At 38.4% G+C, this 16,410-nt stretch overlaps 1 protein-coding gene across 1 annotated transcript in view; it reads left to right on the top strand.

The window, feature by feature from the left end:
- Nucleotides 1-16,048, top strand: part of ITGA2 (integrin subunit alpha 2) — a 144,415-nt gene extending 128,367 nt beyond the window's left edge. The window contains exons 27-30 of the mRNA XM_036900382.2: nucleotides 330-443; nucleotides 3,153-3,242; nucleotides 11,820-11,936; nucleotides 12,386-16,048. Coding sequence (XP_036756277.2) covers nucleotides 330-443; nucleotides 3,153-3,242; nucleotides 11,820-11,936; nucleotides 12,386-12,466 — 402 coding nt within the window. The 3' untranslated portion in view covers nucleotides 12,467-16,048. The remainder of the gene's footprint in view (nucleotides 1-329; nucleotides 444-3,152; nucleotides 3,243-11,819; nucleotides 11,937-12,385) is intronic.
- The last annotated feature ends 362 nt before the right edge of the window (nucleotides 16,049-16,410 follow it).

Raw genomic sequence — 16,410 nt, 5'->3', positions numbered from 1 at the left:
TTGATAAACACAACTTAGTTTTTTGGATTTTCTTACTCCTGGAAGTAGTACAATAAACAGGCATGGTATACTTTTTTCCACACACTTGATTATCTCCTGAAGCCTTTCCTACAGATGGGAAAAGGCTGGGACAGAAGATATACCCTTTTTACATTTTGAGGCATAGTGCCAAATTCTCTTGGAAGGGTTATGTCTACTAATAGTGCCTAACATTGTCTATTTCCCTAGATCTTTCACAGCACTGGGTTTTATCTTTGTAAAATTTTAGCACTTATTTTTGAAAGCCCGTATTAACCCTCTCTTCTTTTATCATTACTCCAACCTGAAAGAACTGCAGAACTGCTTCCTGTAGGAGTGTTACCTGCTGGCTGAAAGACCTCCAGATGAAAGGAGAATACTTCCTCAATGTGTCTACCAGAATTTGGAATGGGACTTTTGCAGCAGTAAGTATCAGCTTTATTTACTGAGCTTTCCAATAACAAGGAAACATAAGGCTTCACGGTCAATAAGTTCATACCCTTTGACATAATCAGTACTCTGGCTAAGTCAGCAGCACCCAAATGACTTACAGCAGTTTCACCCTGGGAGCCAGGATGCTTCCATCCCTTCCAAAGCTTACCCAAGCTGTCTGGGCCTCGGAATCAGCTGGGCGGCTTGTTGTAAAGGGTCTGCTTCTTAGCCTCCACTATGTCAGAATCTCTGGGAATGGTGTCCAGGTGCCTTCTGCTGCGCTGAGGTGCAGTGGGGCACCTGCTCGGTGTTCCTCCTCAAGCTCTTAACATTTCTGACCCCCGAGTCTCCACCACCCCAAATCAAAGTGCACATGGCTCTGACCCAGTCCCTGAGCTCCTGGCTAATTGCTCCCCAAATCACCTAGTAGCTGAGCCTAATGTACGCTGTGTCTCCCTGTGTTAGGGCCGGGTGACAGCTCTGCTGTCCGATTTCACCCTTTCTCTGGTGAAAGCCAGTGTGCATACAACTTTTTGATCTCATGAAAAGTTTGAAGAGAGTGCCAAAACAGCAGTGTGTTTGTGCTTTTGGCAGGTGTGAACGGTGGCAGGGCGGGAACAGGGAAGTGGGGGAGTGGAGGAGTTGGGGGGTGAGTTTCTCCCCATATGCTTTTGTTGCTTGTCAGCTGCATTTGCTTTCGGGCCTTGAGGACACCCCTGAATCCTGCTAGAGGGGAATCATGCTGGTACTTACCCTGCTGTCCCAGCTGCTCGGTTTCACCAACTGGTTCTTGGCTCCTTGGACTTAAGAAACAAATGTTTTTGTAGCAACCTCTGCCAGCTGGGAAGGAAAACTGACTGTTACAAATCAAAATGCAATCACGCTGCTCTGTAAAAAGCATCTGGTTTTTCCTGAGTTTGTTTAAAGCTACGTTATTTTAACTGTAAGACTTTTGAAAGTACCTTTCCCTAGAGATTTTCAGAAGCAGCAATTTCATTTCTGGGAGCAAAATTCTGAAGCATATTTATGCTTTTCCAACAAGGTTATGATGGTTAAACTGAATAACACCGTGAAAGTTTCTGACTATTGAGTCCTACACATCTTGCTCCTTCATGAAAGGTTAAATGTTTAACTCCTTGCTGTTTTCAGCTATTTCAACACCCAAGTGGATGTTTTCAGACCACCTAGGAGACCCAGTCTGAAATATGGATCCCATTTCCTATATTAGAGCCTATTATCATCCTGCCTTTAACCATTGGCTGATGCAGTAAAAGTCAACTTAACATTGCAAGTAATTTCTTCACAGAGTGAATGCTCAGACCTCCAAATCGATGGCAATGTTGACTGCCATTTGTTAGGAAAAGCCTTGGTAAATGCTAGCAAGCATGGGACTTCATTCTCCTGGGCCCGCGTTGCCTGTCCACCACTGCTTGTTAGCCCTGCAGATACTGGGCACCTACGCAAAGGGCCAGACTCGGAAGGGCAGATGTACGGTGTTGTAAGAAAATGTCTTCCTTTTGAGTTTACAGGGACTATGAAAGCAACATTCTCTTAACTGCTGCTCTTTGTTTTTGTTTTCAATGTAAACCATTATCAGTGCTCTTACCTATCCCCAATAATATGTTTAAGAGACCAGTGATCAGACTTAACTTCTCATGCAGTCTTCCATCTTGAGAAAATTACAACTAATCAGAGACTGAGCCAGTGGAAAGGAAATAAACTGCTCATTTTTTGGATATGCATTCTCTTTCTGGCTCCCAGATATAGTTTAGCAGATTACCTCATGGAATCTATTTAATCACATGCCCCAGTAACAAGAAAAACTAAGTCCTAGTAGTCAGGGCATGTGAAGGCAGTTCTCAAATTGGGGCATTGTAATTCAACTTCAAAGTAAGCATTAGTCCCAGTGTTTTCATTATATAGAAAACAATATATACATCAGTAATGTATCCTTTGAAAAATGAGCTGTTTTCCTGTAACTAGATCCAGGAGTGCATGTAAAGTATTTTCATGTTAGGTGGTTACTAGTAACATCAGCATAAAATATATGTCCTTCTATATGCCTGAACCAAATCCAGTTCTTTTTCTAGAAATGCTTAGATTAGAAAGCCTGAAATTAATAGTTATAAAGCATGAGAAAAGGTTCAGCGTGTCTGCTGCTAACATGCATGATTAAGTTCAAGTATACTTTTAAACAGTATTATTTTACACATATGCTCCTAGAAGAAAACATCTCTTCCCTTTTTAATCTGATGTTCCATTCCATTATATAACTTATTTAGGTGAGCATATAAAAAAAACAAGTTTGTAATTTTCCGTCCTGTCACAAACGTCATTAAATTTTTTAAAAATTAGAACTGTGATCTTTCCCAATTAAAAACTTCATTTCTAAACGCTTGTTTTTCAACTCTATTTTCAAGGTAGAATCCCCTAGAGAGATGTTCTATCCTGCTGATGTCTGGGGTCCGTCCCCGAGATCCAGTTCAGTGTGGATGGCCGGGCTCAGGCACCCGCAGGTGTTCAGTCCCCCACGTACTTCTCGTGTGAGGGCCTGTCACACATGGCCGGGTTAAGCACACAGTGACTCTGGAGTCTTCAGAGTTTGGCATTTACTTTTGTCACTTTCCACAATGAAATAAATAAAAAGTTTTATGCTATACCTTCTTCTTGGATAAAATATATTCTTTATTCTTATGTTCCAGTCGACTTTTCAGACAGTACAACTGACAGCATCTGCAGAAATTGACACCTATAATCCCCAGATATATGTGATCGAAGAAAACACAGTCACGGTGAGCGCATCTCGATCCCTTTCCGAGGGCTGTGGAGTCTGTGATAGGCATTCTGTTTCTGAACACTTGGAAGAGGGGTTCTTCTCACCTGCATGTATGTAGGAGGATCTCACTGAAACTAAAGGTCTGATGCTTCTTATCTGATGTTGAGCCTTTGGCAACGGTGTTTGCCGCTCAAGAAAGCTCCGTGATCACTTGCCTTCCTCTACACCCCTCCCGCCAAAGCTGGATCAGAAATGGTGATCCCATGAAAGGTGCAGCAAGGGGTCCCCATCATGCTCGGGGCACCCCTCTCCATGCTTAAACCAGCTCCACCAGTTCTTCCTCCTCCTCATGCTTATACAAAACAGTCTAGATCTTATGCCATAAAGTTCAAGTCATGCTTCTTAGAATCATAGAGTATTAAGGGAATGCTGAAATATGCTTAATAAATAAGGCATTTATTAGTGGGCTTCTTTCTTTTTTTCTAGTAGTACTCCCTATAGCTAGACACTGACATTGTGAAATGTCCATTCATTAGGTCTCAGTCTAGAAAACTATAAATGGTCCTCTTGATTTAGGAAAAAAAAAGTTTTGCAAAGAAATATACTTTCAGAGAAAACAAAGGCTTACTATTCTAAGAGCTAGCATGGGACAACTCTTTCTTTTGCACTGAAACTCTGCTTAGAATACGCCACATGTTAGATATAGCTGGATTTCCACATTCAGCTAATCTGGCAGAGCTCTGAGCATTTTCTTCCCAGTGCTATTGTTAAAAATTGGAAGCCAGTTCAAGACTGCCCCCAAGGCCAATTTGGTAGCTGGCTTTCTTCCACTGCTGTAGCCTACAGTCTTGGTTAAAAAGCCAGTGCCCTTGTGAACTTTGGACCTCTTTCAATGCTTGAGAGCGGAGCTCACAACACTGCTGCCCCACTCTTGTCCCAGGGAAAATGATTTCACACAACAGAAGATGCTTTTCTGCCTCTGGCTGAAGACTCTCAGCAAAGGCCCACACCCATTAATCAGAGGCTGGGCATGGAAAATCAGAAATGGAGCCAATGGAAATGTGGGCTTCAAATTCAAGTATTATGAACTTAGCCTAAGGGGAAAAGTATTACAGACATTTTTAAAGTTCATTTTTAAAATGTAGTATTCAGATAATACCTGAAACTTGATGAAGTCTGTTTTTTTATAAAGCAGTACTAAACAAATATATTAACTGAAAATTCAAATTAATAATTTTAATGAACCACTTAGGATACTTCTTTTCTCTGAGCAATATAATTAACGAACAGGCTAGCTATTACTTAATTGTATCTGTGAAAATATTTTTTGAATCCAAATAATAACTTGTATAATTTTTAAGTATTTGGAATACAAATAATAAACTGACATACCCCTATAGATAAGTGATTCTTACATTTATTGAATCCCAGCTCATTTAAAATTCTGACATGAAAGTTTTAATATTGAGGTACATACAAAAAATGCACGTTCTTAGTGTACAACTTGATGAATTTTGACATATGTATATACTCCTGTAACCACCACCCAGATCAAGAAGATACCAAATATTCTCCCTGATTTTCCCCCCTTCAACCTATTTCACCCATACCCTGGCCCCTCTCCCCTATGGCCACCGCCAGTCTGTTCTCTGTTAGTCTATTTGTTTTGTTCATTTGTTGTTTCTCAGGTTCTACATATAAGTGAAATCATATGGCATTTGTCTTTGTTTCACTTAATATACTCTAGGTCCATACATATTGTCACAAATGGTAAGATTTCATTCTTTTTTGGTTGAGTAATGTTTGACAGATATATGTGTACCTCACCTTTTTTATCCATCTATTGATGGACATTTAGGTTGCTTCCATTTTTTTGGTTATTGTAAATAATGGAGCAGTAGACATAGGAGTGCATATCTTTTGGGATTAGTGATTTTGTTTTCTTTGGGAAAATTCCTACAAGTGGAATTGCTAGGTCATAGGGTATTTCTATTTTTAGGTTTTTTTTTGAGAAACCTCCATACCGCCTTCCATAGTGGCTGCACCAATTTGCAGTCCCATCAGCAGTGTATGAGGGTTTCCTTTTTTCCACATTCTCATCAACCCTTGCTATTTCTTGTCTTGTTGATATTAGCCATTCTGACTGGTGTGAGATAACATCTCATTGTGGTTTTAATTTCTACTTCCCTGATGATTAGTGATATTGAGCATCTTTTTATGTATCTGTTGGTCGTCTGTGTATCTTCTTTGGAAAAATGTCTCTGCAGGTCATTTGCACATTTTTTAATCAATATTTGATTTTTGATGTTGAGTTGTATGAATTCTTTATATATTTTGGACATTATCCCATTATTAGATATATCATTTGAATATATGTCCTCCCATTCAATAGACTGCCTTTTCATTTTGTTGATGGTTTCCTTTGCTGCGCAAAAGCTTTTTAGTTTGATGTAGTACCACATTTTTGCTTTTGTATCCAGAAAACATTTATTAATGCCAGTGTTTAAGAGTGTACTGCCTATACTTTCTTCTATGAGTTTTATGATTTCAGGTCTTATATTTAGGTCTTCAATCACTTCAAATTTACTTTTGTGTATGGTATGCAACAGTGATCCAATTTCATTCTTTGTCCTGTAGCTATCCAGTTTTCCCAATTTAACTTATCAACAAAATTGTCTTTTCTCCATTGTATATTCTTGCCTTTGTTATATACTAATTGACCATATAGGTGTGTGTTTGCTTCTGGTCTCTGTATTCTTTTCCATTGATCTGTGTGTCTGTTCTTGTGCCAGTGCTATGCTGTTTGATTACTATAGCTTTGTAGTATAGTTTGCAATCAGGAAGCATAGTACCCCTGCTTTGTTCTTTCTCAAGATTGCTTTAGCTATTTGGGGTCTTTTGTGGTACCATACAAATTGTAGAATTATTTTTTCTAGGTCTGTCAAAAATGCCATTGGTATTCTGATAGGTATTGCATTCAATCTGTGTATTGCTTTGGGGAGTATGGCCATTTTAACAATATATTTACTATACATACCATGGAATATCTTTCCATTTATTTGTGTTGTCTTCAGTTTTGTTCATCAGTGTCTTACAGTTTTCAGAGTACAGGTCTTTTACCCTCTTCATTAGATTGATTCTTTTTGATTCAGCTGTAAATAGCAACATATTTCTGCACATTAATTTTGTTTCTTGAGCCTTTACTAAATTGATTTATTCTAATAGTTTTTCTTAGGGTTTTCCTTACCTAGTATATCATGTAATCTGCAAATAATGACAGTATTAATTATTCCTTCCAGTTTAGATGTCTTTTATTTCTTGTCTGATTGCTGTGGCTAGGACTTCCAGTACTATGTTGAATAGAAGTGGTGAGAGTGGACATCTTTGACTTATTTCTGATCTTAGAGGAAAACTGTTTAGCTTTTCACCACTGAGTATGATATGAGCTATGTTTGTTGTATATGGCCTTTATTATGTTGAGATATGTTCTTTCTATACCCACTTTGTTGATTTTTTTATAATGTTTTGTCAAGTGCTTTTTTAGTGTCTTATTGAGATGACCATAGGGTTATCCTTCCTTTGTTAATGTGGTGTATCATATTGATTGATATGCAGATATTGAACCATCCTTACATAGGGATGGAATAAATCCCACTTGGTCATGGTGAATTATCCTACTGATGTATTTTTGAATTTTGTTTGCTGGTATTTTGAGGATTTTTGCATCTGTGTTCATCAGGAATGTTAGTCTGTAATTTTCTTTTTTTTGTAGTGCTTGTCTGATTTTGGTATCAATGTGATGCTAGCCTTGTAGAATGAGTTGGAAGCTTTCCTCCTCTTCAATTTTTTCTTTCTTTTTTTAAATAGTTTGAGTAGAAGAGGTGTCAACTCTTCTTTAAATGTTTGATAGAATTCTCCTGTGAAGCCATCTGGTTATTTTGTTCATTAAGAGTTTTTGATTAACACTTCTATTTCTTTACTGGTAATTGGGCTGTTCAGATTTTCTATTTCTTCCTGGTTCAGTCATGGGAGATTGCATGTTTCTAGGAATTTATCCATTTTTTTAGGTTGTCCAATTTGTGGACATATAATTTTTCATATAATCTCATAATTGTTTTTATTTCTGTGGTGTCATTTGTAACTTCTTTTTCATTTCTAATTTTGAGTCCCTTTTTCTTGATGAGTCTAGCTAAGGGTTCATTAACTTTGTTTCTGTCCAAAGAACCAGCTTAGTTTCAGCTTTTGTACTTTTTTTTTTTTTTGTCTCTATTTCTGCTGTAATCTGTTGACTCCTTCCTTCTACTAACTTTCAGCCAGGTTTAATTCTTATTTTTCTAGTTACTTTAGGTATAGGGTTGCATTGATTGAGTTTGTTCTTGTTTCTTGAGGTAGGCCTGTACTGCTGTAAACTTTTCTCCTAGAGCTGCTTTTGCTGCATCCCAAAGGTTTTGAATGATTGTTCCTATTTTCATTATTTCCCAAGTATTTTTTTATTTACTCCTTGATTTCTTCATTGACGCATTGTTGGTTTAGTAGCATGCTGTTTAGCTTTCCCATGTTTGTGTTTTTTCCATTCTTTTTTCTTGTAACTGATTTTTCATACTGCTCTGGTTAATAAAGATGCTTGGAATGATTTCAGTCTTCTTAAGTTAATATTAAGGCTTGTTTTATGGCCTACCATGTGATCCTGGAAAATGTATCATGTGCACTTGAAAAGAGTGCGTATTCTGTGTTTTGGGATGTAATGTTCTGTATTTATTAAGTCCATTGGTCTAACATGTTGTTCAAACCATTGTTTCCTTAATGATTTTTCTGTCGGTATGATTGATCCATTAAATTAAGTAGGGTGTTTAAAGTCTCCTATTATTAGAGTATTACTGTCAGTTCCTCCCTTTATGGCTGTTAATATCTGCTGTGTATTTAGATGCTGCTCTATTGAGTGGATATTTATATTTATATCATCTTGTTGAAATCAGCCCTTAATCATTACAGTGTCCTTCTTTGTCTCTTGTTAGTCTTTGTTTTAAAGTTGAAGTATTGCCACTCCAGCTTTTTTGTTCTTGTTTCTATTTGCATGGAATATTTTTCCATTACTTAAGTTTCAGTCTGTATGTGTATTTAGGTCTGAAGGTGGTTTCTTGTAGGCAGCATATAGATGGGTATTGTTTTTATTATCCATTCAGTCAGCCTTGGTCTTTTGATGAATCTATTTACATTTGAAGGGATTATTGATAGGTATGCACTTACTACCATTTTGGTAAATGTTTTCTGGTTATTTTTGTCCCTCCTCTCTGATCTTTTCTTCTCCTCTTGCTCTCTTCCCTTTGATTTGATAACTTTGTTGTTATGGTTGGATTCCTTTCTCTTTTTTGTGTGTATCTGTTACAGACTTTGTGGTCACCATGTGGTTTATCTATGACATCTTACATGTATCAACTTAATATACAGATAGTTAAGTTGATAGCCATTCTTAAGTTTACACATATTCTAACAGTACATTTTTTATTCCCCACTTCATGTCATACGTACATGATGGTTCCTTTTACACCTTTTTATTTAGTGATTCTCTTGACTTATTTTTAGTAGTTTATTTAACTACTTTTGTCTTTTAGCTTCAATACTAGCTTTTAAGTGATTGATCTATTTTTTTTTGTTTGCTTTCTCATCATTTTCTTCTAGTTATGGCCTTTCCTTTTCTCTTAAAGAAGCCCCTTTAACATTTCTTGTAAGGCTGGCTTAGTGGTGGTGCACTCCTTTAGCCTGTATTTAATCTGAGAAGCTGTTTCTCTCTCCTTCAACTATGAATGATAAACTTGCTGGGTAGAGTATCCTTGGTTATAGGTTTTTCCCTTTCAGCACTTTGAATATATCATGCCAATCACTTCTGGTCTTTAGAGTTTCTGCTGAAAAAATCAATTGATAGCCTTATGGGGTTTCCCATAACTCACTGTTTTTCTCGTGCACATGTGAGCCCAGGCACTGCTTTTAAGATTCTCTTTGTCTTTGATCTTTAACTTTTTAATTATGTGTCTCCATGTGGACCTCCTTGGGTTCATTTTGTTTGGGGTTATAGGCTTCCTAAAACTGGGTATCTGTTTCCTTCCCAAGGTTAGGGAAACTTTCAGCTATTTCTTCAAAAACGTTTCCACTCCTTTCTTCCTTCTTCTGGGACTCTTATAATGTGAGTATTAGGATGTTTGATGTTATCCCAGAGTCCTTTTAACCTATCCTCATTTCATTTTTCTTTTTGCTGTTCAGCTTGAGTGTTTTCTATTATTTTGTCTTCCAGATCATTGAACTGTTTTTCTGCATTGTCTAATCTGCTAGTGACTCCCTGTAGTACATTTTTCATTTTATTCATTGTATTTTTATTTCTGACTGGTATTTTTATATTTTTCCGTCTCTGTTGAAATCCTGAGTTCATCTATTCTTTTCTCAAGTCCAGTGGGTATCTTTATAACCATTAATTTAGACTCTTCATCATATTGCTTAGCTCTGTTTCATGTAGTTCTTTCTCTGAAATTTTGTCATGTTTGTTTCAAGTACGTTCCTCTAATTATACTTGACTTCATGTTTTTATAGTTTAGGCTAAAGAGCTACTCCCAGTCTTGAAGGCATGACCTTATATAGGAATGTCCCCTGGGTAGGCTGCATGTGCTTGATGGTTTTGGGTGGCTGGACTGGAGGCTGGGTGGGCACCAACTGGAGCTGCACCAGCTGGTAGTGAGGGTGTCCAGTCTCGGGGGCTCCCAGGTGGGTGCTAGCCAGGGCTGCACTAACAGGGCAGCTGGTGGTGGAGGAGGTACAGTCCAGAGGTCTGCCCTGGCTTGGTGCCAATTGGGGCAGCCACTGATGGAAGAGGTGCAGGTGGGATGAATCTGCATGAGCATCACACTAATGCTGCCTTGGTGGGACTTGTGGATCTCTGACAGGAGTATTTGGGTATGAGCAGGGGCCAGGTGTCCCCCTCTATCACATCTGGAGCTGCTGTAACCCCTTCCTGCCTCCACTGCACTGTCAGTGTGTGTGGGGAACATCAACAATGGCATTCACCCTGCTTCTGTTGTACTGGCAACATGCAGGAATGTAAATGACATTGCTCACCCTGCTCCCATCCACACTAGAAAAGTGTGTGGGGTGGGGTGGAGGGAGTGTGAAGTGCTAGGGGGGAGCATAAACAGTGTCACTCACCAGCCCCTCCAGTCTCAGTGCTAGCTGTTCCCCCATGTTTGGTTGATGCTTTTGTTCTAAAATTGTTTTCCTTCACAAATAGTGTGGCTCTCCCTTAAACAGCAGCCTTTTTTCTATGCCCCAGAACAAGCAGGCAGATCTGTGCTCAGGTCCCTCTGTGATATCCCTCCCTACTGCAGGGCCATGTTGGGAGTGGGGCTCCCTCTGCTTCTTCCGTCTCCATCTCTCCTGCCATTTTTTTTTATGTGGTCTTTTTATCTCTCATGGTGCAGGTGTTCGCTCAGGTTCAGCTCGTCCTCAGGATGAACTGCTCTGTGTGTAAGTTTAGATTCAGTGTGTATGGGGAGGAGATGGGTTCAGGCTCTTTCTGCTCTGGCACCTTCTCCCCCAGACCCTATAAAACAATTCTGTACCTCATGAATCTATGGTCCCCAGATAGGAAGTTCTGGAACAGAAGCAGGGATATGTCTGACATAAGCAGTGAACTAGATGCATTTATAGTTATTTTATTCCTAAATTTATGAAGCCTTTAGCTCTTGAAGATACAAATGAGACAAAAGTCACTGAAGGCCAGACTCAGGTTTAGCCCATTCATAAATTCTGTAAGGAAAAGCAGCTCATCTGCCATTGTAATACAGTGTTAAATCAAGTAAACACATTTCCCCCTATGTTTTGGCCCCAAATGTAGTCCTTTAAGAATATACTCTTTGGATGAAATGGTTCTAATTCTTGCTGCAATTAAGTAAGAACATACATACTATATACAACACACACTGTTTACTGTTAGAACTCTTAGGGCAGCCATACTATTACAGAGTCACAAAGATATCTAGGAAATAGACATAAAAAATCATATGTAACCTCAAGGACAATTTATCACTGAAAAGGTCAACTTCAGCCTTGGATGTTCTACTTTTAACAATCCCTCTCAAATAACCCTGAGTGAGAGTTAAATGTAATTGATGTTTTAGGAAGCAAATGCAAGGTTGTTGTTATTGTTCTGTTGTGTAATCACAAGAGATTTAGGTTGTTTTGTTTGGTCTAACTCCCCTCCTCAAGACCACGTTCCGGATGCTTTCACTTGACAATGAGACTGTCTTCCATTAAATTAAAATCCTATTTCACAAGTAAGACATGTGAAGTTTTCAGAGATGACGTATCTGCTAAGTACTGATGTAATTAAAGGGAGGAAACTAGAAAACTTGTATTCCTTGCCTGTACTTTGCAGGAGCATTTCCTTTAGAAACTGCAGTGTACAATGTTTAATTGAGGAACATGATCATGAGCAAATCATACCACCTTTCTAGACCATCATTTATAAAATTAAAGAATTTGACTAGACCATCCACTTTTTTCAGTGCTGACATTAGTTAACTCAATTACTGTGTATATACATTGACAGATTCCTATTACGATAATGAAACCCCATGAGAAAGCTGAAGTACCAACTGGAGTTATAGTCGGAAGTGTAATTGCTGGAATCCTTTTGCTATTAGCTCTAGTGGCGATTTTATGGAAGGTAAGAAAAATTTCATATGTAAAAATACAGGGCTACTAAAGACCTATGTCCTGAATTTCCTTATTAAACAGCAACCTTAAGTTTTATATGGTACCTCGCCAGTGTAAGACAAAAGGAAATGCAATTTATTTGCAAATTTTCATTCATGTCCTTAAAAACAACCAGTAAGGATCTTTCCTCCATGATCTTGGCCCCTATCCCTTCCCCACCCCCCCATCAAGACCTCTGAATGTTTTGTTGGGCTGCAAATAAGTAGACTGAAGATTTTAACTTTAGTTCAACTCCCTGGACATGAATTTCCTCACTGGAGGGCTGATACCAGATCAGCAGTCTGCACTCTAGCCTCTCTAGAGCATCAGCAATGCTCAGAGAAAGTGGGCACCAAAGGGGGGCCCAAGGCTCCATACAAAATAAACCATGGGTGGTAACATTTTTACATCATCTTACAGCTCGGCTTCTTCAAAAGAAAATATGAAAAAATGAACAAAAATCCAGATGAGATTGATGAGACCACAGAACTCAACAGCTAAAGCACCACAGTCAGTCACTGGAGTGGGAACCAGAAGCACCACAGCCCGGGTTTGCTACTTGCACGAGTGGAGTTTTTTAAATCCCTGTGTTTTATAATGTATTAGGGTACAACTAGCCTGATATTTCAAGAAAACTGCAGGTCAGTTTAGAAATAAGAAATTGGGAGCAGAGGGGATAGGAGTTAATGGGTAAAAGACTTATTTTAATTGGGGAAATAAGTAATCTTTATACTGGCTGGTCCAGAGTTTATGTTATCATGTGCATTGTGTCAGAAACATGAAATGCTTCCAAACATGAGAAGTCTTAAAAATATGACCTTTGTCAGATTTTTGGGGGGTAAAAAAAAAACCAAACATTTAAAATGTTTGTTTTTTAAACAGCAACAACAAAAGTGGAAGTGCTGGCTATTTATAAGTAGCTTGGATGTTGATGTTGATGAGGGGAAAAAAAACAGGTCTTTCTGCTCATCCAAAGTGCCACAAAGGATATTTTAAGTGATAATTTTGTTATAAACTAAGTAAAATTCGCTGTTGTCAGCCCACAGCTGCCTCCTCAGTCCTTTTTTAGCAATGAGGTACTTAACAAAACACGCTTGAATAAGGCAGGAGCCTAGAGTATGCTTCCTGCAGAGGAAACCTCCCTTCAAGAAGAGTTGGGTGGGAGGGTATTAGTTTAAAGGCCAAAGCACAAAATTTTGTTTAAAACCTGTAGTATAACATTTATTTATATTAATAAATCCTGTCTGCTGGAGGCCCTCCCTGTGCCAGGGGACTAAGTAGGAAGTTTCCTTTCTCCTTCAGGATGCACAGCAGGCTGCCTTGACTGGCCGGCTGGCAAGGAACTAGTGCATTTTTTAAAGACAATTTCTTTGGCCTTCTTCCTCCTTCCGGACTAAACCACTCTCCCACCTCCTGGTGCCCCAATCTTCTAGAAGCCCACCTTCCTTTACCCCTTATCCAATCTCCCGTTCATCAGAGCACCTGCTTTCTACCAAGTGTGAGGAGGAAAACTCCTGTTTAACTTGTCAGAATTACTGTCCTATCTCCTTAACTTCAGGGAGCTGTTCTCATTTATTGCTAAACAAGTGAGAAAAATAAGCCTGAGTTAATTTCTAATTGTTGGAATTTCAAGCAGTGTAAACAAGGTAAAGGAAAACAAAGTATCAGGAATTTGCCAGGAACCACAAAGGGATGGATATTGGAGACCACCAGGCCACCCTCTGTGCTTTTCTTTCTAGAGGATTTAAACTTGCAGAATGACTTTCAACAGGCAAATTTGCTCAGCTCAGGAGGTAAATTCTCAGGCCCCAACTCCCGGGAGCCTGGGATGATGCCCAGTAATTCACATTTTCACAAGCATCCTGGTCATTACGGTGTAAACAGACCACCTTGAGGAATTTTGCATCTTTTCTCTACTTCTGAGATCACACATTCTCTAGGACAGAGTGGGGAGAAAAGGGCGCAGGCCAAGGCAATGGAGACTATTTTATGTCAGGAATTGCAAAACAAAGCTTTGGACAAGTCACTGTGCTTCCATAAATTCCAGCATCCTCATTATAAAATGGGAAGACTGGGTGAGAGCTCAGCAGCGACGCTTTTAGCTTCAGAAGTCTATGATCAGGATTTCTTGTAATACAAGTAGACAATCCTCCAAGAATTTGACAGGAAGTCAGAGAAAAACAGGTATTTACCCACGTGTGTGCCTGCATAGCCTCTCTGCTGGCAGTCCAAGCTATCTGCACTGTTTAATGATTTACTTTGTGCTTGATAAAACACAATTATAAAATAGAGGGAAAAAACCAGCCATAAAATGTCTGGGGTTTATAGGAAAAAACCACATGGTATTCTGTCAATGTGCTGGAAGCCAATTCTTACAACAGCTGTGTGGATTCACTTTCATTCCAATAAAAATTTTATTTAAAAAAAATGGAGGAGAAACTGGTCATGAAGTTGATAAATATTTATAAGCTATGTAACTGCTGAGTGTATATAGAGAGATAGTAGCTCTTCAGTGTGCTATGTACAAAGAAGTTATAGCATGTCTTTACTTCTATCATACTTTGCCTCACCTTCCTTAGATAAGCACTAAACTGATGTCAGGACCCAGCAAGCTCGAGAGCCTTGGCAAGCCTTGGGCTTAGGACTATGCCTTGAGGACACTTTCCATGAAGAAGTTGGATTACTACAAACTAAAACATTAGCCACTTGTTCTGCACCACTTACTACCTGAGGGCAGGGTTTCTCACTACTGACATTTGGGGCCAGGTAATTCTTTGTTGTGGGGTGGACCTGTGCACTGTCCAATGTTAGCAGCATCCCTGACCTGTATCTACCAGATGCCGGAGGCCCACTCTACCCCGAGGCGTCTCTAGGTGTGTATTATGCCTCCTGGAAGGAAGCACTGCGCTGTGAGCAAGGGCCCTAAACTTTTAACAGATTACAGGTTTGAGGGAGAGGCTCTAGTGAGGAATATGTCTCAAGCACCTTTATGCAAGGTATTTAAGAAAGAATTTTTTAAAACATTGTTTGAAAAAAAGGGATATATCCCTATTCAGCCATACTTTTAAAAGTAAGTAGAGCATGGAGTCCAAAAGATGCCATCCTAAAATTTCCATTTCATAAATAGTATACAGACAAGATCTAGAGAAAGAGATAAAAACAGAGTTGCTTCATGCATGGCTGCCCCACAAGCCTTATAAAATAGTTTGTGAAGAAACTGCACTGAGATTTGAAATTGTACATGGTTCATTTTAGCAGCAAAATAACACCTAACTGGATAGAATTTTTTCTAGCTGGCATTATTTTTAGAAATAATAAAAGCTATCTATTAACTGTGAAAAGAACACTAAAACCAACTTACATAACTACACAAGTGATTATACTTTTTAGGTATAATTTTATAATGTATTTATTCTGATAAGCATCTATAACTTAATATATGAAAATCTCAAATTAAGTCATTAAACAGAAAATGGGATTCATCAAACTCCCTGGTCCATTTTTAACATTTCAATTTGCACAGAGAAAATAACTATATAAACTTTTTAGAACTATGCTCCTCATGTACATTAATACATACCCATTTTAATTTGAAAGACTAAATATCTAGAGGTAAGAGGTAAACATGAGGGTAAAGTTTGAAATAAAAATGTTAATGAAAAATATAGCCATTATGTAAATATAAAAATATGGTTTCATATGTACCTTATTTTGGCAGATAAAGTCAAAATATAAATGTATATGTTGCACAATTATGTCAGAATTGTATATTTTTTAAAGAGAAATTGTCTTGGATATTTCCTTCCATGTAATGTATATATCTTTAAGATACAATAAGTATATTTGCTCTTTTGGTTAATTGATTCTTGCCTTTTTTCTCTCCACCAGAAATGTATGCATGCTTGTACATCAAGTTGCACAACTGATTTCTGAAAAACAAAAATCAAGTTGAAATAGGAACATAAATTAGCTAGGACTTTTCTCATATTAAAGTATGAGAAACAGAGAAGTATTTAATTGTAAACCATTCTTCTCATATCACATTACTGAAGTATCATTAAAATCATTTTGAAAGTCTGTTTACTTTGGTCTTTAATTTTATGGCTTGTGTATTTCACTATATATCACGCACTCACTCTGCTTCAGAACACATTCAAGACTTAAGACAGGATGGATCTCATCTCTTACATTACTAACAGTGACCACAAGGAAGTTCTGTAGCAACCTTACACTGCCTTTGTCACTTAGGGACTAGGGGTAAAGCCTTGCTTCTCAAAATGTCCACAGACAGGCAGCCTGTTTGAAAGGCAGACCTCGGATGCCACCCAGAACTGCTGAATTCAAAGGAAAGTTTAACAAGAACCCCAAATGATTCACATTAAAGTAAGAAAACAATGTTGGCCAAAGTGGAGAGAAAAAAAATCCACTATGTAAAAGCAGTCATC

This window comes from Manis pentadactyla, chromosome 2 (assembly GCF_030020395.1).
Source record: "Manis pentadactyla isolate mManPen7 chromosome 2, mManPen7.hap1, whole genome shotgun sequence".
Classification (NCBI taxonomy): Eukaryota; Metazoa; Chordata; class Mammalia; order Pholidota; family Manidae; genus Manis; species Manis pentadactyla.
This window is presented reverse-complemented; position numbering and strand designations above follow the sequence as displayed.